Source organism: Psammomys obesus, unplaced genomic scaffold (genome assembly GCF_907164565.1).
Source record: "Psammomys obesus unplaced genomic scaffold, mPsaObe1.curated_primary_1811, whole genome shotgun sequence".
Lineage (NCBI taxonomy): Eukaryota > Metazoa > Chordata > Mammalia > Rodentia > Muridae > Psammomys > Psammomys obesus.
In genome coordinates, this window is record NW_026596034.1 from 1,275,584 (window position 1) to 1,297,732 (window position 22,149).

The 22,149-nt window shown below is 54.1% G+C and overlaps 2 protein-coding genes across 2 annotated transcripts; one reads left to right on the forward strand and one right to left on the reverse strand.

The window, feature by feature from the left end:
• The first annotated feature begins 677 nt into the window (after positions 1-677).
• Podnl1 (podocan like 1) lies at positions 678-6,628 on the forward strand. The gene is made up of 10 exons (XM_055620950.1): positions 678-770; positions 888-1,106; positions 2,001-2,094; positions 2,369-2,433; positions 2,529-2,638; positions 3,229-3,385; positions 3,684-3,799; positions 4,911-5,568; positions 6,273-6,421; positions 6,496-6,628. The coding sequence occupies exons 1-10, from the start codon at positions 678-680 to the stop codon at positions 6,626-6,628; spliced, it is 1,794 nt and encodes a 597-aa protein (XP_055476925.1).
• A 568-nt stretch (positions 6,629-7,196) lies between these two features.
• Positions 7,197-22,116, reverse strand: Cc2d1a (coiled-coil and C2 domain containing 1A). Its single transcript, XM_055620726.1, has 29 exons — positions 21,847-22,116; positions 20,433-20,568; positions 18,604-18,716; positions 18,448-18,513; positions 18,089-18,217; positions 17,773-17,992; positions 15,497-15,615; positions 15,163-15,235; positions 14,987-15,058; positions 14,765-14,895; positions 14,624-14,696; positions 13,818-13,951; positions 13,226-13,337; positions 12,968-13,140; positions 11,389-11,511; positions 11,245-11,303; positions 11,053-11,169; positions 10,212-10,285; positions 10,083-10,141; positions 9,931-9,982; positions 9,404-9,503; positions 9,237-9,327; positions 8,976-9,113; positions 8,825-8,886; positions 8,275-8,338; positions 8,064-8,190; positions 7,820-7,896; positions 7,693-7,740; positions 7,197-7,624 (listed from the first exon to the last, which is right to left on the reverse strand). The coding sequence occupies exons 1-29, from the start codon at positions 21,904-21,906 to the stop codon at positions 7,604-7,606; spliced, it is 2,823 nt and encodes a 940-aa protein (XP_055476701.1). The 5' UTR covers positions 21,907-22,116; the 3' UTR covers positions 7,197-7,603.
• Positions 22,117-22,149: the final 33 nt, after the last annotated feature.

Consider the following 22,149-nt stretch of genomic DNA (forward strand, 5'->3'; position numbering starts at 1 on the left):
TTTTAAGATGCTCATGGAGCCAGCACCAGCGTCAACCAGTATCTTCCTGCCTCACCCTCCCCAAGCCCTGGGATTGTGAGCCTGTGCCACATAGCTGCCCACCCATCTACGTTAGCTTATTGAACTTTACAGTGTTTCTGGAAGGTGAGGCAGCCATAACCGGTTACGAGAAGGGAAGCTGAGGCAGAGAACCTAGGCTCAAACAGGAAGGCTGGCACCCAGCTCACAGGCATAGCCATCAGCCTCTGCCTCTCTTACATTAATTTCCTTCCAAGAGCCATGACTGCTTGGGGAGTGGGCTGTGGCTGCCAGCCAGGCATGAAAACAGAAGCCCAATCCTCCCTTGAGCCCTTCGGGCTGGATTCATCTTTTTGGGGACTCTCCTATGCCTCCCCCATCCACTGGCACCCCTGTTCCCATCTGTGGTCAGACCAAATACCAGCTAGGGTGAATGTCAGCGTTTCCTCAAACATTCCTCATCACTGTGGCTCAGTTTAGGCTGGCTGAGGTTATGAAAGTAGAGCGGGAGTGATTGGAGCAGACAGGGAGGGAGGGCTGGGCTAGATGGGCCTTGCCACCCTATCCAGCCTTCAGCCTGCCCTCTTCAGGGAGGGGAAGGAGATGGTATTCTCCTAGGCCCTATGATATAGCTGTATTTGTGTGTGTCCTTCTGCCCTATGCTGAGAGATGGAGGGCAGCTGTCGTCACAACAGACATTGGAAGTGACTGCTGGACCAAGCTTGGGGACAGGCATAGCAGGGATGACCATGGTAAGGTGGGCAGGGAGGGACTGAGGGCGGTCTGCCCATCCCTGCCTGGTTCTCCCCACAGGCTAGGTGCCCCTCAGAAGGGAACTCACCAGGCAGCCCTCTGACCCCTTGCTCCAGAGGCCTCAAGAGCTACTGCTGCTCCTGATGCTGAGGTGGCCAGCAGCACACATGGAAGACCCTGACTTTCCACACTTGGGTGACAGCTCACAGCCGCTGCCGAGGCTTTGCCCTTGGCGCTGCTCCTGTCCCCGAGAGGACACAGTGGACTGTGCTGGCCTGGACCTGAGAGTATTCCCGGACAATATCACCACAGCTGCTAGGCACCTCTCCTTGCAGGTGAGGGCTGGGGTCAGAGACCCAGAGAGGCACAAGGCCCAGGCAGGGTCCATGTGTACACATGCCAGAGTTGAACCTGTCCTTGCTCTGGGTCTGCTAAGCCAGGCCAGCACCACAGGTAGAAGCATCATGTGTCTGGAGAGCTGAGTTTGGAGTCAGCATCTTAGAAGGGGTAAAATTATTTTGGTCAAAAGACTGGTGGTGCATGCCTTTAATCTCATCACTTGGGAGGCAGAGGCAGGTGGAATTCTGTGTATTTGAGGACAGCCTGGTCTACAAAGCTATAGCCAGGGCTATACAGAGAGACCTTGTCTTGAAAAAAAAATCAACAAACAAACAAAAAATTTTAAAACAAACAACAAACAAAAAAATAAAAAAACAAACCAAGAGGCACTGAGTTCTGGGGCAATCTTTGTGATGTTGGAAGTCGCTTTGAGCACTCTGGGATAACTTGGAGCAAAAGGGTGCTGGGGGCTGAGGTCAGAGTCTGTTGTGGTGGCCCCCGCACTAAGCATGCTGAAGTAGGAGGATGGACACAAGTTTGAGGCCATTCTTCACTGTATAGCAAAGGCCTGTGTTGGGTACACAGGGAACAGGGGCACTAGAGAAGTGTCAGAGATCAGATTCAAAATGAGCAGCCTGTGTGGCCTAGGGCTCAGGGTAATGTGTTAATTGTTGGATGATGCAGCAAAAGCCCAGTGCCTTGCAAATCTCAAGGTTGTTTGGGATCCAAGAATGGGATGCTTTCTTCTCTCCTCCACCTCTTCCTCTGCTCTCTGGAGATATTAGGGCCTTACGGAAGTAAGCAAGTACTCTCTGCCACGGGGCTACAGCTCCAGGTTACAAGCTGAGGAGCAAGGGCCAGGCCTTGGTGTGAATGTCTCTCCTCCACAGAACAACCAGCTGCAGGAGCTCCCATACAATGAGCTGTCTCGCCTCAGCGGCTTGCGCACCCTGGACCTGCACAGCAACGTCATCTCCTCAGAGGGTGAGGGCCTCAGGCTGGGAACAAGCAGCTCCCAGCCTCACTCCACATCCGCTATTTGCCAGTTGTGGCCAGCTCTTCGGGGGTTTCCACAACTGCTGAGCATGGTGGAATTTCGAGGGTTGGGGGATGGTGGTAGCTGTGGCTTTTGAGTAAGGACAGGATGTGTGTGTTGAGGGTGGAGGGGAGGCCTAGGAACCCATGTTGGTCCCTCGCCTTCAGAGTGGGGTTACTAGAATGCTGGTCCCCTCATCCATTGCCTACTGTGCTCCCCCAGGCCTGCCTGATGAGGCCTTTGAGTCCCTCACCCAGCTAGAGAACTTCTACGTGGCCCACAACAAGGTGAGCCTGTATCCCTGAGAGGGCACAGCCTGGCTGGGGGTGGGGCTGGGGAGCAGGAAACCGGGCGCCAGGACGAGACGCTGTTGCTGTTGCAGCTCTCTGTTGCGCCCCAGTTCCTGCCACGCTCCCTGCGTGTCGCCGATCTGGCTGCCAATCAAGTGGCGGAGATCTTTCCTCTCACCTTTGGGGAGAAGCCTGCACTCCGGTAGCCTTAGCACCCGGCTCGGCCCCCCAACCTTTGATTCCAGGATCCTGCCCCCAGAGGCCACGGGGAAAATAGGCCTGTCCTGGGGGCATGTACTGGCCCTGCATAAGGAGAACCAGAGGACAGCCCTGTCTTGGAGGATCTGGGGCTTAGCTATGCACTGGGAGTGGGGTAAAAGAAAAGGCTGGCGGGCTCTGTTCTGGGGATCCTGGGGCATGGCCCTGCGCTGGGAGGTGGGGGTGTCAGAGAGGGCTCAGCTCAGTTTTGGGAGGTCTGAAACACTCAGCTCAGTTTGGGGCTATGTCCCCAAGTTGGGACCAAAGGGGCTTCAGGTCTGTGTGGGGAGCCGAGGGTTGTGGTACTGGGGGGGAACATGAGGGGTGAGCCAGAGCCCCACACACTATATCAAAAGTCTAGATGCCACCTACACCCCACACACACGCACGCACGCACACACGCAGGCATGCACACAGGCCCTTCACTCTCAAACAGGGGCTGTTGGCAACCCAGCTGGAGAGGGAGGGTGCTAGGGCACGTGTGGGAGGGGTGTGCGCAGGCATGGACCGTGGCAGCAGCCTGGCTCTCCTCAGGTCCGTGTACCTCCACAACAACAGACTGAGCAACAGCGGCCTGCCACCTAACACCTTCCGTGGTTCAGAGGCCGTCACCACCCTAAGCCTCTCCAGCAACCGGCTCAGCTACCTACCACCCAGCTTGCCAGCCTCCCTGGAGCGCCTTCATCTGCAGGTACCCTGCCTGTCATGCACGCGTGTGCACACACACGCACACACTCACACACACAGACGCCTGGGCCTGTGGGACTTCTCCACTCTCTGTGGCACTGCTCCTTTTCTGTCCTTTCAACTGCTCTCCAGAATTCCAGATATTATTAGAATAATCATTTTAAAACAGCAACGACAACAAAACCCCTTCCACTCCCTTCCAGACAAGGCAGGCTCCTGGCCACTCTCTTACTCGAGCCTTCTGTGGCTCCCACGGCGTCCCACGGCCTGACCCTCTATCGCCTTCTCTTCTCCCTTTGTAGAACAATCTCATCTCCAAAGTGCCCAGAGGAGCGCTGAGCCTTCACACCCAACTCCGTGAACTGTATCTGCAGCGTAATCAGTTGACAGACAGTGGCCTGGATGCGACCACCTTCAGGTAGGGACGCTGCAGTCCTGTGCCGGCAGCCGCCCCCTCCTTTGCAGGGTTCCTGATCCAGGACTTCATCTAGTGAGAGCCTAGTGCACACCCTGCTGCTCTGCCTGGCACAAAAGGTGTTACTGTAGGCTGCAATTCTTGCCGGTGTCCTTGTCCCCTGCTACCCTTTCTTGAGGTTCTATTACCCAAGAGTTATGGTGTTTGTGGTGGGGAGATAAGAGTCCAGGGTCTCACATATGCTAGGAAACAAGTCTACCACCTGGCCACAGCCCAGGCCCTCCCTACAGGGCTGTAGACGGGTGGACAGAAGCTCTGAGCTGAGCCTCAGCTCTTGTGGGTTTTGTTTCTCTGTGTAGCCCTGGCTGTCCTGAAACTCACTCTGTAGACCAGGTTGGCCTCCAACTCAGAGATCCACCTGTCTCTGCCACTAGAGTGATGGGATTACTCTAAGCCCTTCCCCCCTCTTAAAGACAGGCTTTCTCTACGTAGCTATGGTTGTCCTGGAACTTGCTATGTAGACCAGACCAGCCTCCAACTCATTTAGCTCTGCCTGCCTCTACCCTTTGATTGCTGGGATGTACACTGCAAGGCTCAGCTCGGTTTCTTTATTTTAATGTTTGTGGGTGATTTGCCTGCATGGCTGCCTGTGAAGCACGTCTGCAGTGCTGGAAGAGGGAAAAGGACAGTGGATCTCCTGGGACTGCAGTTAAGGCAACTGAGAGCTGCCGTGTGGGGAACTGAACCCTGGTCCTCTGGAGGAGTAGCCAGTGCTCTTAACTGCTGAGCCATCTCTCCAGCCTCACCCTAGAGTTTTTTGTTTTGTTTTGTTTTGTTTTTGTTTTTGAAAGACTGACTATATGTAGTCCAAGCTGGTGTGAAACTCCGAGTCCTCTTAGATCACCTCTGAGTGCTGGGATTCCATGCCTATGCTCATGGCCACTCTGGGCTGCCACATGCCAGTCTTCCATATCATAGCAATCCTTGCTCCATCACTCTCTACTTGAAATCTCCAGTCTAAAGGAGTCTTAAAACCATTTTTTTTTTTCCTTTCTGGTAAGATTTATGGGGTCCAGTTCTTGACGTGACCATTCCATCACCTCTCTCCCAACAGCAAGTTGAGCAGCCTTGAGTACCTGGACCTGTCCCACAACCAGCTGGCCACCGTGCCTGAGGGTCTACCTGGCTCGCTGACCATACTGCACCTGGGTCGCAACTGCATCCGGCAGGTGGAAGCGGTGAGGCTGCACAAAGCAAGGGGCCTGCGCTACCTGCTGCTGCAGCACAACCAGCTGGGGGCTTCGGCGCTGCCCGCGGGGACGCTGAGGCCTCTGCGGGCCCTGCACACGCTGCACCTCTATGGCAACAGGCTGGAGCGCGTGCCCCCCGCATTGCCCCGACACCTACAGGCCCTGGTGATGCCCCACAATCGCGTGGCCGCGCTAGGTGCGCGGGATCTGGTGTCTGCGCGAGGGCTGGCCGAGCTCAACCTGGCCTATAACTGCCTGGCCAGTGCACGCATACACCCCCACGCCTTCCGCCGCCTGCGTGCCCTGTGCAGCTTGGACCTAGCCGGTAACCAGCTGAGCCGTCTACCCGAGGGCCTACCTGCCAGTTTGCGTTCACTGAGACTGCAACGCAACCAGCTGCGGGCCCTGGAGCCAGAGCCACTTGCCGGCCTGAATAAGCTCCGGGAGCTGAACCTGGCGCACAACCGGCTCCGCGTGGGCGACATTGGGCCGGGCACCTGGCACGAGCTGCAAGCGCTGCAGGTCAGGGGTTAACTACAGTGTGTGGGTACTCCATCCCACCTATGGTCCAGCTCTGAGCCCGGGCATGCCACAGAGCCCCACGTGGGCAGCCTGGGATAGCTAAACCCCTGCCCAGGTTGTTGCTGATAGGCCCCCACCTTCTGGTGGAGGACCTCACTTCCGAGCACTCCTGCATTTTAAGGGGTGCCTGTGGTCTCTAGGTTCTGGCAACCTAGCTGAGCACAAGGCAGGGAGGGCCCTTAGCCCCTCTCTGACCCCAAGCATCCTAGTTAGAGTAAGAGACCATCTGGGTAATCACAGAAGAGACAGTGTGAGAGTGAGCTGCAGAGCCAGGTGTGGGGACCCCTTGGGTAGGGGGCTGAGGTAGAAGGATTGAGTTTGAAGCCCTCTGAGACTATGGAAAGAAGAAAGGGGAGATGGGAAAGGGAATGGAAGGAAACGGAACGAGAGAAAAACGGTGTAAGGGAGGGATGTGAGGGACTACCATCTTCATACCCTTGAGTCTTGCTGAATCTACCTCCCATGGAGTAATCTGAAATAGATCAGGCTCAGTGGATCTCTATGGAGTGAAAGAATCTGGCAACCATTACTAACAGGGATCTGGAGGAGGCCTGAGCCTGGCATAGAACTATCAGCAGACTGGGGAGGAAGGGGCTGGAAGCAAGGCCTAGGTCCTGAGCCCACCATGGTGCTGTGTCTGTCAGGTACTGGACCTGAGCCACAATCAGCTATCTTTTGTGCCGCCTGATCTACCCGAGGCCCTGGAGGAGCTTCATCTGCAGGCAAACCGTATCAGCCATGTAGGCCCAGAGGCCTTCCTCAGCACACCCCGCCTACGCGCCCTCTTTCTCAGGTGAGGGATAGGGGAGTCTGGATGAGGACAGTAGCTCACCTGTCACTGCCCTAACACCCCGCCTTTCTGCACAGGGCCAACAGGCTTCACATGACAAGCATCGCAGCCGAGGCCTTCCTGCGGCTTGTACACCTACGTGTGGTAGACACTGCAGAAAACCCAGAACAGGTCCTGGTCCAGCTGCCACCAAAGGGCAAGGGGCCCTGAGCCCTGAGGGGCTAGCCAAGTAGCCCTGGCCTGATCTCTGATGGACTGTGGACTAAGAAAGTTCTCAGTCAGGGCTTTGGAGGCTGGGCCTGTTCTGCCCAGAGCTGGCCAAAGCATGAGGAGCAGGTGTCTCCTAGGGGAGGCTAGGGGCTGAAGCAGGAAGTGTGCTGTCTTGAACATTCTGGGCCGCAGACTACACCCTCCACCGCCGACAGTGATGGGGAAAATAAAGCAGCCGTCCTTTCATGTTCACGTGGGACTCAGTGCCCAATGAGAGCCATCTCTCCCCCACATCTCTAAGGAGTGTCTTTCCCATCCCACTTGGGTCCAAGTATGGAGACGAGGCTCCAGGATACAGTCAGTCAGTTTGGTCCCATGGCCTGTGACTGAGTGGATAGCCTGAGACAGACACATGGGTCACCAAACAGTGTCCTGCAGGGTCCAGCCTTACTGCGTAAGCCCAAAAGGCCCAAGCTACAGGCTCACCCAGGCCTTTCCAGGGAACTGGGCTGAGTGGGGAGGCCCAGGCCAGCCGCTGAGGGTGCCACATCAAGGAAAAAGGACGAAGCCGAGGCAGGCCTTGGCCGTTTATTCTGTTGGCCCTAGTGGGATGGGGGCAGGTGGGCCAGCACAGTCCCTAGAGAGCCAGCTGAGCTTGACAGCCTCAGAGGCATCTTTGGAGAGGGCTGTGGGGTTAAGACTGGGGAGGGGCAGGAAGTAAAGTGCTTGCAGGGCCCTCTGGGCTTGTGACCCAGCTACCCTCCTTGCTCCAGATGCTCCTGGATGTGCAAACAAGACTCTCCAAGGCCCAACCAGCCAGGCTGGGGTGAGAGTGCTGTCCCAATGCCCCTGTGGCCAGGGGCCTGGACAGGGCGAGTCCAGAACCAACTGTCCGCTGATTGTCTGCTTGTCTGCTCGGTGGCCCTGGAGCTCGGCCTGGCACTGGGCTGTGGGGCCTGGAGTCCAGGGATGGCCTCACCTGCGGAGTCTCTGCAGCTGAGGGAGACACAGGGTGTCAGGGACCACCACCACCAGGTGGGGCCCTCACCTCTGTGGCCACTTACCTCGCTCTCCACCAGGTTCCGCCGGTACAATGCCTCCTTTGCGGCCTCCTAGGGGAAGGGGTGATTGGCTGACAGTCCAGGATGACCCTGACTATAACTCAGCACCCACCTCACAGACGCAACTTACCCTGCTTCCGTCATAGCCCAGGCGCCGGGCAGCTTCTGTGTAGAAGTGTAGCTGGCGCTCCAGATGGATTGCATACTCTTGAGAAGTGGGAGAGGGGGTCAGGGCTAGGCAGCTGCTTCTCCCCACTTTTGTGGAACCCTGCCCCATTCCAGGGTTCTCAGTTCCCTCCCACTGTACACACTTCTCTCCTAGCAAACAGGCCCCTCTCCAGGCACACCCTTCCCCAGCCCCACTCCTGCCCTACCCCTTCGGATGGCAGCACCCCCCTGTTCCAGCTGTGCCCTCTGCCACTGGCTACGCTGTACTACGTCCTGGTACTGCTGGGCCACTTCTGGGGGCACAGGCCGGCGTGCCTGCCTCAGGGCCAGGATCTGGAGGGTACAAAGAGAGCTATGAGTCAATCTGGAGCCCATCCTTAGGCCCACCCCACTGAGCCCAGCAGGGCAGGCACCTACCTTCCTTTCTAACCGCTCTTGGTCAAAGGCCAGCACGCTAAGGCTATGCAGGGGCCGTGCTGATCTGCAGGGCAGAGAGGGGGATGAAGGGCTACAGAGGAAGTGGTGGCTCCAGAGGAGGCAGCTGGGCAGAGGCATAGGGAGGAAGAGTGCGGCTAGGGGATCTCAGAAGGGCCTCCAGAAGTCCAGAGACCAGGAAAGAGTAACCGAGGCTGGAGGTTCTGGGTATGCCTGTCATCCCAGCACTCAGGAAGGAGGCGGGGGGTCATGAATGAGTTTGAGACCTGCTTGAGGGAAAGAGAGACAAAGAGATAGAGACATGGACAGAAGAAAAGTAGAAGAGTAAAGAAAGAAGAAGCTAAATATGTTGACAATGGTCAGATCACCAAAGGTTTTAAAGATCAAGCAGAGGCTTTTAAACTGAATTCCCTGAGAAGGGGTTGTCAATGGTTCTGAAGTCGGACAGGATATGGTCTGATGTGCCTGATGGAAACTACAGAAGGAACTGAGACGAGAGGACTTACTTCAGTGTGGCCTAGCCCCGACTTACCTATTCCCTGTTTCCCTCGAAGAGGCAGGTATGGGGGCCACCTTTGCTTTGGGCCCAGGGACCTGTTTTGGTACATAGAACCAATCCCATGAGTACTGGGTCCCTGACCGCAGCTCCATTCCCAGAGGTGACAGATCCGCCAGGGACTCACTGTGCTCACAGCTGCTGGAAGGTGATCAATGACCAGCCACCTCTCAGTTGTAGTCTCCAACTGCTGGGCTGTCAGTGGCTCCCGGATCCGAACCATCACTTCAAGCCGGCCCCCTGTGGGCCGGCGACCATCCAAAACCTAGGCAGGAATGAGAAGTCAAGAGGTCAAGAGCAGCCACCTCTAACAGGAGCCCTTAGAAGTGCCAGGGACGACTGGTGACAACAGAGCATGGTGCCGAGCATCCGAAAGCTCCTGCCTCACCTCCAGGATCTCATGGACTTCGCAAGCTGTCTCCAACATATCCAGCTTCAGCTGGGCTGTACCCAGCACCCTGTCAGTCTTGAATAGGCCCCTGTGTGGAGGAAGGTGCAATGGTTGGCATGCAGTTCCACTCAATGGGAGCTTAGAACCTGTGAACCCTGGCTCACCCCTTGTGGACCACTTCGAACTTGATGCCCTTGGTTTGGATGGCCCTTCGGAAGCCACGGTGGCCACGGTTGATGCAGAGTTTGAACTGCTCCTTGAATTCTATGAAGGGAAGGAGGGGAGAAAAGAGGCTAGGTGTATAGGCATGTGCACGGGCCTGTGTGCACACTTCGTGTACGTATGCTCACGTGGAGGACAGCGCAGCCTCAGCTGTCAGGCTTCACCTTCTACCTTGTCTGAGACATTCGTTGCCATGCACCCCAATGTGGCCCACAGCCCTCTTGTCTCCACCTCCCTGTAGGAGTGTGGGATTAGAGGCATGCTGTCCTCCCTATCTAGGGATCCAAATGCACGCCCTTCTGCTTGCCCTGCAATTGCTTCACCTACTGAACCCTGACCCATCTTCTCTTTTCATTTTCATTTTATTTTATTTTTTGGTAGCTAGGGGTGGAAGCCCAGGGCTTCTGAGCTACAGTTCTACGCTAGCCCTAGTTTTAGGTTATTTTCTGCAGAAGGCAAGGCAACTCACCAGGGGAGTCTGTATTTTTGATTACACTGGTCTTGTCTTTCTGAGCTTCTTCCTGTATTAGGGAGGAGGCAGGAGTGACCAGGGCGCAGACCAGACCTGGACTTCCTGCTTACCTTACTTCCGGGTCTCCACCCAATTGAAGATTTACCTACCACATTGGGGTAAGGGAAGTCGAACCGGACAAAGGTATCCAGGTCACCAGGGGACAGCCCTGCAGGTAGACAAGGGTCAGACCTAGGCAGAGAGACCAGCCCGCCTCTGCTTCTGGGTTATGCCCTCACCTGTGGGTGTGGGCAAGTTGATGCCCTTCACGATAAACAGGAGCATGTCACTGTTGCTCAAGTCCGGAAAGATCCTTTCAGTGGGCAGGGAAACAGAAGTAGGCACCTCAGCCCCAGCCTGCAGCTCTCATTTCCCTCCGTGGAGCAGGGAATCCTCCAGACTGTAGGGTGCTACTCCTGGCTTCAGTGAGGCACTCCCCTGCCCGACTACTGGGCTCACTGTTCAGTGCTCACATTTATTTGGTACCTACTTCTATTTGTTTTTGTATTTATTGTGTGTACATACATGCACAAGTCCCTTTACCGGCTGGCCCACCTCACTGGTCCTTATTTGCCAGTTTTCTCTGAGCACCTACTATGTACCTAGAAACATCTTAGCTGTGCTCTTTATTCTATATTCCTATTAGGCGCTAGCGAACACTCTAGCTGTTGGAGGATCCTTTTCTTTTGAGGTAAAGTCCCATGTAGCACAGGCTGGCCTCAAACTCACCATGAAGCCAAGGATGACTGAATTTCTGATCCTCCTGCCTCCACCTCCTCCAGGCTGGGATCACAAGCTTGTACATCTGGTTTATTAGGTCCTGGATCCCAGGGTCTCATGTATACTGGGCATGAAATCTACTGACTGAGCTACACCCCCAGAAGCTTCTTTTCATTTAATAATTACTTTCTGAGTATCTACCAAGTGTCAGCATGGGTGCTAGCCAACATAGTACCTCATGCCCACCTTTGGCTATCTGCTCTCCCACCATCAATTTACTCTTGACCAAATCCCTCAGCAGCTTCCAGAAGTACACATCCCTCCCCAGAAACACCCCAGGCAAGGGGGCTTCAGGCCTACTTGATAACACTGAAGGTCCTCTGCTCAAAGCGGGCTGAAGGGGTGGACAGACTGCGGGCAAAGGCCTGCTTTAAGGTGTCCATGCTCCGCTTACAATCTTCTGCCAGTTTCTCGAACCTGCAGGAGATGGAATTGCTCAGGACCCTGGCCAGCTGGCCTGCCAGTGCAGGTACTGGCAAGGCAGGCACTTACTTAATAGTTTCAGCCATGTTGCCCAAGTGGGTGAACTGTGTGGAGTGATTCAGACACATCTGCAGGGCAAAGAAGTGAGAATGGGTGGGAGGCCAGGAGAAACAGTACCAGGGGATGGGGACAGGATCACTGGTGGGGCCTTACTTCATGTTGCTGTCTCAGGAGTTTGGTAAGCTCCCCATAGCGTCGCACAGCCTCCTGAGACAGGCCTGGGCCAGGCCGCTGCACCAGTACAAAATCGTCCTTGTTGACAGGGGCAGGCGGCACCTGTGGAGGATGAGGCTGGGAGGCAAGGGCCTACTGGCCCACTAGGAGCAGCTGTGCTTTGTCATCTTCCCTGGCCATTACTCACTATCCTGTGTGGGGTCTCCCCTCAGCTCCCACACTGTCTGATATAACAAAGCCATCCTTTGGGCATCTAAGCTGCTGGCTGCGCAGTCCTGTGATGTGCACGTGCAGGCCCTGCTTTGCAGCTGGAGACTGGGGGTGCAGCAGGAAACAGACACAGCCAAGCACTGTGGCACACAATGCTGATCTCAGCATGTAAGAGACTGATAGGAAAATTGAAAGTCTGAGGACAGCATGAGACACAGTGAGTGCAAGGCTTGCCTGTGTACAGAGGCCTCATCTGGAAAAAAATAGATAACAACCAAAAACCTAAGAAGAGAGAGGGAGGCCAAAAAGTACCATGGAGGAGCATTCTGGGCGAGAAGAGCATGTACAAAGACCCTGTGGCTAGACAGAGTGAGGGAGGTAGATCAAGCAAGACCATGAGCCACAGTAAAGCTTTGGATTTACCTGTGTCACTGTGGTTCCCCTAGCTACGACGTGTGAACCATAAGGGTAGGGATATTTGTCCATTTTGCTCAACATTATATTCCCAGGACCCAGTGTGTATTCCAGATTTTCTGTCATGGAGGCTGCCATCTATCATGCAAGGGATCCTGGGCTCCTGTCTAATACCTTTTTTTTGGAGGGGGGTTTAAGACAAGGTTTCTCTGTGAGGCTTTGGCTGTCTTGGACTCGATTTGTAGAGCAGACTGACCTCATAGAGCTCTGTCTGATTTAAAGGCCTGCACCACCACACGCTGTATCCTACATGATTTTGAGGTGGGAATGACTTCAGGTCTTCAAAGCCAAAAATGATGCTCTGAGGGAACAATCCTACCCAAAGGGCAGAATCCGTTAACTGTCCCCAGAGATTAGTCTCTTCTCTAGTAATGGCATGCACAGCATTGTATGAAAAGAAACTGCGAGCCCCAGAACCCTTTGCAGCTAGGTATGGCCATATGGCTAGCTTTGGCTAATGGAAGACAAGCAAAAGGACAGGTTCTGAAGGCAGCAGGGGTACAGAGGAATAGAGAGGGGACAGGGCATTCCCAGTGTCTACAATGACTCCTTTAAGCCACTGTGTCCTTTTTGCTCCACCCTTTCCATAGGCATGAGGCAATGGGTCAGAGATCCATTTGGATCATGTGGACCAAGACAAGACCCTAGGAAGATGAAAAGCAAAAACCTGGAAGGAGCCTAGGCCCCACAGGCATCCTGTTGTAGAGTCCAGTCTGTTCTAAGTGACATGCAAGAAATAACTGTCTCCTTTCAACTGCTGTCTTCCAAGAGCCTATTTGTCACAGCAGCTTAGTTTAAATGATGACTAATATATTGTAGGTCACATGGCTGCTAGGGAGCCCACAGGCAGTATGCATGAATATAGAGGCCTCACCTTGGCAATGTCCACAGGCAGGCCATTACGAGAGGCCTCTAGCATGGGCTCTAGCCCTTTGGCTTGGCGCAGATGCATCTTGGCGCCCTCTACATCATTCTTTTGCTTGGCGCGCAGCGCAGCCTGCAGGAGCTGCTTCTTTCGGCCCTCCAGGAAGGCCAGCTGCTGTTGGGCTGAACGTAGGGAGGCCTCAGTGGGGGCTGCCCAGCCCATTGCTGTCAGGTGGGCCTGGGTAGCCAGGGCAGGTGGGGTACTTACCCCTGGTGGATGTGCCCTTGGGTGCGGTTTTGCCTGCTGGGGCTGGGCCTGACAAAGGTGCCTTGGAGGGTGAGGACTTCAGCTGGGTTGTGGAGGCAGCAGTCGTGTTTTGCTATAAAGGAATACAGAGAGGTTAGGGTGTTTTCAAAGTTTGTAGTTACTCACGCCTAGGCGTCAGAACCCAAAACCAAGAACCTATCTCTGTGTCCTTAACAGGGTCTCATGTGGTCCAGGCTGGCCTCAAACTCGTTATGTAGCTGAAGCTGACTTTGAACTCCTGATCCTCCTGCCTCAGCCTCTCCAGGGCTGAGATCACAGGCATGAGCCACTATGCCTGGGGCGTCCACAGCACTGAGCACAGCCTTGGTCCTGTCTCCACCTACCCTCTGCAACAGCTCCGCACAGGGAGGCTAGTTTGTGCCCATTCTGTAAATGAAAGGGCTAAGGCCCAGGGAGCAAAGAGGCTTGCCAAGAGCCCTGCAGCCAAGAAGTGGCAGGCCTGTGGTATGAGGCTGGCTCACTCCTACTTAAGTCAGGCCTCCCAGGACTTTGTCCTGTCGTCACCCCATACCTCAGCCCTGAGCCCTCGTACCTTCTTAGGAGCCTCATCCTGCTCCTCATCAGAGCCTTCATCATGGTTGGCAAGCTTCATGGCAGTTTCCAGGACCCCCGCCAGGCTCTGCTGGGGGGGCTCTGCAGTCTCCAAGCCCTGAATCGGGGGGAAGCCTGGGCGGCAGAGTGGCCTGGTCAGGGCCCCACTGTTGAAGGCCATCGACCCCACCTCCCACTGAGGAATTCCAAGCCTTTCTTCCTGTTGGTTTTCTGAAACAGCCTCACTGTGTAGCTCAGGGTGGCTTTGAGCTTGTAGTCCTTCTGCCTCAGCCTCTCAAGCTCTGGGATAACAGGTGTGCCATGCCACACCTCTGCACACCAGAGATGGAACCTGGGGCTTTATGTACGATAGGTAAGTGCTCTACCACTGCTCTGTACCCTCCAACCCGCCCTCAGGCTGACCTGCACCCTCCAGTTTCCTCATAAACCTGTAGGCAGCTGAGAACTTAGAGGTTTCTACTCTACTGAGGACTTGGCAGGAGTGAATGGAATGAAGCAGAGAGGGAGGGAGACCGCTGAAAGACAGAACTAGCCCCAAAACAACCTGGTTTCGAGAGCGTCCTGGTTTCCCTGATGTAAACACTTCTGTCATGACACACTTCACCCTGGTTAAGAGGCTTGCACAGCTCCTGAGTGCACAGCCACAGCTGTGTGAGGCAACTCTTAAGCAAGAACAGACCAGCAAAGGCCCAGAGGAAGGAGGAGTGAGATGGGGGACTTACTCTGGGAGAGACCTTCCCTGGGGAAACATACTTGGGGTGGGGCCTATCTGGAGGCGGAGCCTACCTGGGGGCACTGGCAGCTCAGCCACATCCACAGCTCGGCCTGCTTTGTGGGCTCGAATGGCATCCTGGTATTGCTGCAGGGCACAGAAGTGTTAGGGGGCCAAGAGAGGTCCTGAGAGTGTTCATCTGGCCCCCTACACACCTTGACAATGCGCTCATGCATGCGTGCCTTCCGCTGGTCACCCTTGGCCTTGGCCTGGGCTGCAGCTACATGGTACCGCTCCATTCGCTGCTCCAGTGCCTCCAGGAGGCTCCTCGGGGGCTGGGGAACCTCTGGGCCAGAATTGGTGGGCAGCAGGTTAAGGGTCGAGGGAAATGAGGCAATGGCCCAGTCTGCCCACCTCAAAGGATCTTAGCAGCCTACCTGGCCTGGTGGGTGCTGAGGCAGGAGCCAAAGGTTGGGCTGCTGGCAAGGGGGATTCTGGGGACAGTTGGTCTGGAGACAGAGAGGCCCAGTCCAGTGAGGGGCTTGCTTGGTGATCTTGGGCAGCACCAAAGTGAACAGTAGGAGTAGGAAGGGACATGGGATAGGGTCCTCACCAGGTGGAGGGGGCAGGCGGGACAGGTCCACTAGTTCTCCACGGCTCAGGGCCTCCAAGACAGGATCGAAACTCTAAGAGAAAAAATGAGATGGGCAGGGAAGGGCTACCAGGACCTCAGGGGGTGTTTCATACCATGCCCAGTGCCAGAGGGGTCCCCCATGCCTGGGGCCACCTAACCCATGCTCTACCAATACTGAGCTATTGATACAGGCAGATAGCAGAGGAGGTTCTAACGGTAACAGCTGACCCCTAGAGAGGAGCTAGGGTGGAAAGCCTGCACCCTGCCTCTGGCTCCTTCCATCGGTAGGCCCTGTCTGTGGGCCAAAACCTACCTTGGCTACTCTTAAGTGTCTGGTAGCTGCAGCGGTGTCACCCTGATGCTTAGCATGGAGGGCAGCCACTTTATATTCCCGCTGGAGGCTCTGCAACTGGGCTAAGGGGCTGCAGGGACCTAGAAAGAAGAGTAACACAGGAGCCTCGGCCAAACCCAACTCACAGACTGTCTATTTGATTCTCACAACCAAGTTTTGAGCCCATTTTATGGGTGGAAACCCAAGGCTCAAGGGCATGCCCACTATAAGATCACTCAGCTTTAAAGTGACATGAGCGTCACTCAACCCTAGGCCTAGAGTTTCCCCCTCACCCTCTCCCCCAGAATTCTTGAAAGCCTGACCGAGATTTATACCCTTTTAATCTGTCAGTTTGCATCTTAAATTTAAAAAGTAGACAAAGTTGCCACTCAAAGTACCTTACAACGTGAGCATTACAAAGAGATGATTTTAAGTTTTCTCCTTTGTGGTATCTGGGGTGCTTGGGGGCTGAGGGTGGATCAGAGGGCCACACACATGCTAGGCAACTGCACAACCAGCAATTCTACCTCTGGCTTCAACAACAGTCTTTCTGACCAGAACAAGCAGCAGGCAAAGGCACCCTGCTACCACCTGGTGGCCTGAGTTTGGTTTTCAGGGCCCACAAAGCAGAAGGTAAGAACCAACTCCCTGGGTTACCCTCTAACCCTTGCGTACATTCCACGGCACATACAGCTCCCCACACCCAATTTTAAAACGCATCACATGCATGCCTGGTGCCCTTAGGGGCCAGAGAGGGTATCAGTTCCTTTGAAACTAGAATTATAGATAGTGGTAAGCCACCATGTGGTTGTTGGGAACTATGCTTGGGTCCTCAAGAACAGTAAATGTTCTTAACTGCTGAGCCATCTCTCCAGCCCCAATATTTGCTGCTTATTTTTAAACCCCCTAAAGAGATTTATCTGTCTACTTTTATGTGTGTGAGTGATTTGCCTGCATATAAGTTTGTACACCAGGAGTATATGCCTGGTGTCTCAGGAGGCTACGAGAGACTGTCCACAGGCCTGGAGTTGCAGACGGTTTGAACCTGATCTGAGTGCTAGAAATCAAACTTGGGTTCCCTGAAAGAGCAGCCAGTGCTCCTGACTGCTGAGCCAGCACTCTAGGCTCCCTTCTACTTTTTTTTTCTTTTTCTTTTTGAGACATATTGGCCTAGGCTCACTATATAAATGGCTGGCTTTGAAACTCAAAGTTGATCTGCCTTCCAAGTACTGGGATTAAAGGCCTTTGATGTGGCTGGCTCACTGTAACCAGTTTTGTGTATGTGTTGTTAAATGTGTGGATGAGTGTACCTGTAGAGGCCAGAGGCCAACATCAAGTGTCTTTTTTCAGACAGTCTCTCATTGAACTAGGAGTGCAATTATACAGCACCATGGCCAGCTTTTTACCTATGTGCTGAGATCTGAATTCATAGCCTCATGCTTACTTAGCAGGAACCTTCCTGTTGAGCCATCTCCTATCTATTAACCACTTTTTGTTGTTTTTGTTTCTGAGACAAGGTTTCTCTGTATAGCTCTGACTGACCTGGAACTCACTATGTAGACCAGGCTGGCCTTGAACTCAGAGTTCTCCAGCCTGGGAGAACTAATCCCAAGTGCTGGGATTAAGGCAGTGTGCCACTACTTCCAGATCTATTAACCATTTTTAAGTGTATAGTTAGGGGCATTGCATACATCCACAAAGTGGTAGAGCTATCCTCATCATCTCTATAACTGATTTCCCCAAACTACACGCCACTTCTATTTAACACTCCCTCCTGTCTTCTCTCCAGCATTACATCTGCCATTTCACTTCCTATCCTAATGGACTTGACAGCCCTGGGAACCGTCTATGAGTGGAATTAGTGTGCCTGTCCTCTATGGCTTCTTCACGTAACATTATGTCCTCATGAATAAAAAAACAAAAACAAAAAAGTTCAGGCAATAGTGGCACACACCTTTAATCCCAGCACTCAGGAGGCAGAGGCAGCCTGGTCTACAGAGCGTGTTCCAGACAAGCGCGTTCCAGACAAGCGTGTTCCAGACAAGCAGGGCTACACAGAGAAAATTTGGCCCTCCCCAAAACAAAAACCAACCAACCAAAAAAACATCATGTGCTCATGGTTCTTCCACGTTAGAGCATATGCTAAAAAGAAATTCATTCTTTTTATGGTTAAATAATATTCCATTATATGCACAACCATACTTTAAGCTCTCTAAAGAGCCCACAGAGATCCTATGTGGGCCCTACCCACCACTTACCTGAGGGCAGCTGGGGCTTGGTAGAGGTTTGAGCCATGGTAGATGGAGCCTCCAAGGTGGCACTGGACTCTGGGGCTGGCATATTTACAGGAGCCAGGTGGGGAGTAGCATGGGCATTGCTGTGCCCAGCTGGTCCCTTCCCTGAGGCCACAGGCGGTGGGATGTCTGCCTCATTGATAATGTTGCCCTTCCTGGCGGATACCAGCAGGTTTTCCAGTGTCTGAAACAGGATGTGATGTGAGTCTGAGCTCAAGTGGTAGCCTGGTGCTCCTGGGGTTCAGGTAGGGTCCCAGCACCCTGCCCTTGTCCTGCTCACCTTGAGCCCCCTGTCATAGCGTCGCATCTTGGCACTGTCCCCAGCTTCCCTGGCACTCTCCACTGCAGACTGGTAGAGGGCTAGCCTCTCCTGCAGTGTGGCCTCTACTCCTTGGTTGGAGCCTGAAGGCTTCAGATATAGAGGGTTGGGGGTACAAACTGGATGTTGACCCCACTTAGGCCACCCTGGCCAACCCCTGAGAGCATGAACACATTATGTCCCCTGGACCAATCTTTCCTGCCCCCAATGATGAAGACATCACAGTCCAGAGTTCAGAAGTAGCATATCACCTGTGCCAAAGGTTATAGGTGGATAAGGGAAGGGTGAGCCTTGAATCTCAGGACTTATGGGAGGTATACCTGGGCCACAGGCATCGGGGGCTCCACAGTCTTCTGTTCTTCTCCAAGGACCTCATTTAGCTCTGCCTGCAGGGATACATGGCCAGGGTAGGAAGCAGAGGCTGCTGGGCAGGCGAGGGGATGATATACTGCTGCCTAGCCTGGCCCAGTGCTCACCAGCAGGTCCTCATCGGCCTCCACATCTTCCTCATCAGTCCCCTCCTCATCCTCATCCAGGTCTCTCATACAGAGCCGGGCCATCTTCTCAATGGCCTCCATTGGGAGGGGACCTGGTGACAGGAAGACCCCCCCAGCTAGGACAGGATTCTCCCAGGGCCCTCCTTGCCCCTCCCTACACTCATAGCCCCACAGAACAGCACAACAAGCAACTGAACAACAGATCCCTTTTCCCGAGCGCTGTGACAGCCTGCTGTCCCAGAGCCCTTTAGTCAGGTGCCCTCTACCACCCACCATCTGTCAACCCAACCTCTAAGCACTCATTTCTTCCCTGTCTAGTCTCAGCGATGACACCAGGCACCCGGAGTTCAAAGCTCAGCTCTGCAATGTTCTCTCTGTGTGACCATGAGCAAGTTACTTCCTCCCCCTGGCTTCAGCACACGTATAACTTATCAGTTCCTCTCAGGTAGACTGTGGGCACTAAAACGGGGAACTAAATTCTTGGAGCGATAAAGCATAGAGCTGCCCCGGCCTCATCCACAGATGACAGCACCTTCCTCCCCAGGCTTATGCCCTGGCATCTTCTTGTATCTCCACTCTTGTGCTCATGGCTATAACCAAGTAAAATGAAGTCTACTACTGTAAAGCCTCATGACATAAGCTGGACAGCCACAGGATAACTACAGGACTCCTATATGGCAATGCAGCATGGACACTCGGGAAGGGTGACTCATCCTAGAGAGGATGGTTGAGATGTTATCCCGGCACTCACAATATCATGCAATTTGGAATTCCACCATTTAATTACCTCCACACTGGATGTGGGTAGGTGAAAACACGGCAAACAAAACCGTGAATCAAATGGGGGGCTGTGTCAGTGGCATTTTTGTTGATGTGGTGCTATGTTTTAGGAGACAGTGTTCTGTAAAGTTCTATAAGAGCTGAATTGTCAAATACTGGGAAATACAAGTAAGGTTGTATAGTAATTACACACTTAGTGTATGTGTGTGCGAGCATGCGCACGTTTGTGTGCTACAGCACGTGTGCAGAGGTCAGAGGACAACTTTCAAGGGTCAGTTCTCTCCATCTACCATGTGGGCCCCATGGACTGAACCTCAGGAATCAAACATAGGGTTTTCAAACTCCGGGCAAGTGTCTTTACCCACTGAGCCATTTTGCTGGCCCTCTGGTCATGGTTTTACTAATGACCTATGACCCTGACTCCTGTGTGCTTCCGTCTAAACACTTGCTGCATGTTGACTAGTGCACAATGAGCTGGTGACCAAAGGCTTGTGGCGCCCACCTAAACGCAGCTACCTAACACACATGTTACATTCCAGAGGCCCAGATTTGCCATCGATGCTTTGAAACAGCAAGCAGTGCTTTGCTCAGGGCCACTGTGAACAGCGAAACCACCCACATACACACCCGAGGGGCTGGGAAGATGATGGGGGAGGGCAAACTGTTCTTGCAGAGGACCTGAGTTTGCACCCACATGGGGTGGCTCGCAACTACTTGTAACTTGAGCTCTGGGGACTCTGACACCTCTGCTGGCTTCCGTGTGTGCCGGGACACATGTGGCATGTAGACATGTGCACAAAATACACATTATAAAAAAAAGAAACAAAGAAAAATGTGGGAGGAAACAGATTGGAAAAGGCTCAGCTGCACCCAGAGCTGACCCTGACTCTGTCACCCCAACCCTAGACTCCAGGAAGGTGGGAGTCTCCTGTTTTCCCGCTCTACATCCAACCCAGTGCTCAGCTGCAAGTCCTGCCCACAGTGGAAGCTCCAAAGATGGTCCAGAGTGTGCTGAGCACCACTCTCACCTTTGCCTCTGAGTTTCTCCAGGGCCTGAGGCTGGCCCCCCACCAAAGCCAAGAACTCGGCTTCCAGTTCCTCATCATTTGCCCCGTCCTCAGGGATCATCAGGCCATCTGGGGAGAAGTCAACCAGCAGACCAAGCTGTGGGAACAAACACGGTCCCATTGGACCTTCCAGATTCCACTCAGGCCCCGATGGCCAGGATGGATCCAGAGAGTCCACATGCAAGGTTGGAAGCAAATCTCTAAGTGTAAACAGTTTGGGGGGGGGGGGGATACCAGGAGACTGAGAAAGACATCATGAGACAATATCTTGGCACTTTGACCGAGTGCATGGCTCAGAAGCAGAACCTGCCTAGAATGCAACCAGTGTGGGGCCTGAAGAGGCACACATCAGTAAAGTGCTAACCCTAACCACAGTATGTGCAAACCCCTGGGCTCCATCCCAAACATGGCAAGGAAAACAATTTAAAAATGAAAGGCCTGACATGCTGAAACTGTGTCTTTTCTGAAGACCTGCCCTCCTGTTTTGGCTAATGAGCAACAGAACATGGTATGTCACATGAAATTACCCTTTCTGGAGGTCCAAACTGGTCAAATACTAGCAATTATGCATGGCTCCACCTACTGGGAATAATAATTTAGCACTATGTTCTAGCATTTTCCATAAATAATCTCAATAAGTCTTTAGAACTGTCCATCGATTTAAAAGACTCTTCCAGACCTCCATTCCACAGGTGGGAAAACTGAGGCTCAGAGCTACAAATACATCTGTCAAATGTACCAAAGCCAGGAGGAAACCTGTGGTTAGATAGACTCACACTTGAGCACTGGACCAGGCCTGGGATACCTGGTTCAAAGCTGGGAAAAATCAAACTCCCACAGGTTCTGGATCTGGGAATATGGCACTGGGCTACAGGCCTGTGGGTTTTCCTGTGGACTGACATTTCTGTCTGGCCAGGCTGTTCATCCTTATGACCTTGGTTAGATGTTTTCGTCTCCCTGATACTTAGTGTCCTCATCTGTACAATGGGAGTAAAGAGTGTGGCCTGATCCAGTTGATGGAAAGGCTTGAAAAGCCGGTCTGATTGCTTCCCCTTCCTCGCTGGAACTGCTGCAGCAACAGGTGTTCCCCGAAACCAGGGTAGGAAGCCAGAAGCTAGATGACCCAAGCCAGTAGGCCATACAGTCGGGAGCGCGCCTCACCTCGGTGGGGCGGGGACCAGGGTTCACCTGGTGGCGAGGAGATCGCTTTTCGGGGGGGGGGGGGGGGGGGGCGCCCCGGGGGGGGGGGGGGGGGGGGGGGGGGGGGGGGGGGGGGGGGGGGGGGGACTCGCCGCGAGTGAGAGGATGGGTGGGGAGAGACTCTGAGGACGGGTGGGAAGGGACCCCTCGGTGGGCAGCGAGGGCACACACTCACCTGGCGGGCGGTGACAGCGCCTCGGCCCGGGGGTGCAGGGGGTCCATTCCTCTTGTGCATCTTCCAGGCTAGAAGCCCGGACTACCGGCCCCGGCACCCTGGACTTGCCCTGCCTCTTCCCCGAAGCCGAATCTTCGAGCGCGCGCTGTTCCTAAGCCCCGAGTCCTTCCTCCTCGCCCGGCCCCCGAGATTCTCCAGTTTTGGCCGCCCTGCTTCCGCCTTGGCCTTCGGGAGCGCGGCCACTGGATTCGTGGGATCTCTAACTAAACTACAATTCCCGGCAGCCAGTGCGCAAACGCGCAT

Coding starts and splice junctions, on each gene's coding strand:
- Cc2d1a (XM_055620726.1), bottom strand. CDS start 21,906: ATGCACAAGAGGAATGGACCCCCTGCACCCCCGGGCCGAGGCGCTGTC. Junction 15,059..15,162: donor CCGCCTGCCCCCTCCACCTG/GTGAGGACCCTA, acceptor CTCTGTCTCCAG/ACCAACTGTCCCCAGAATCC. Junction 7,625..7,692: donor GGAACCTGGTGGAGAGCGAG/GTAAGTGGCCAC, acceptor TGTCTCCCTCAG/CTGCAGAGACTCCGCAGGTG.
- Podnl1 (XM_055620950.1), top strand. CDS start 678: ATGCTGAGAGATGGAGGGCAGCTGTCGTCACAACAGACATTGGAAGTG. Junction 2,095..2,368: donor CAACGTCATCTCCTCAGAGG/GTGAGGGCCTCA, acceptor GTGCTCCCCCAG/GCCTGCCTGATGAGGCCTTT. Junction 3,800..4,910: donor CTGGATGCGACCACCTTCAG/GTAGGGACGCTG, acceptor CTCTCCCAACAG/CAAGTTGAGCAGCCTTGAGT.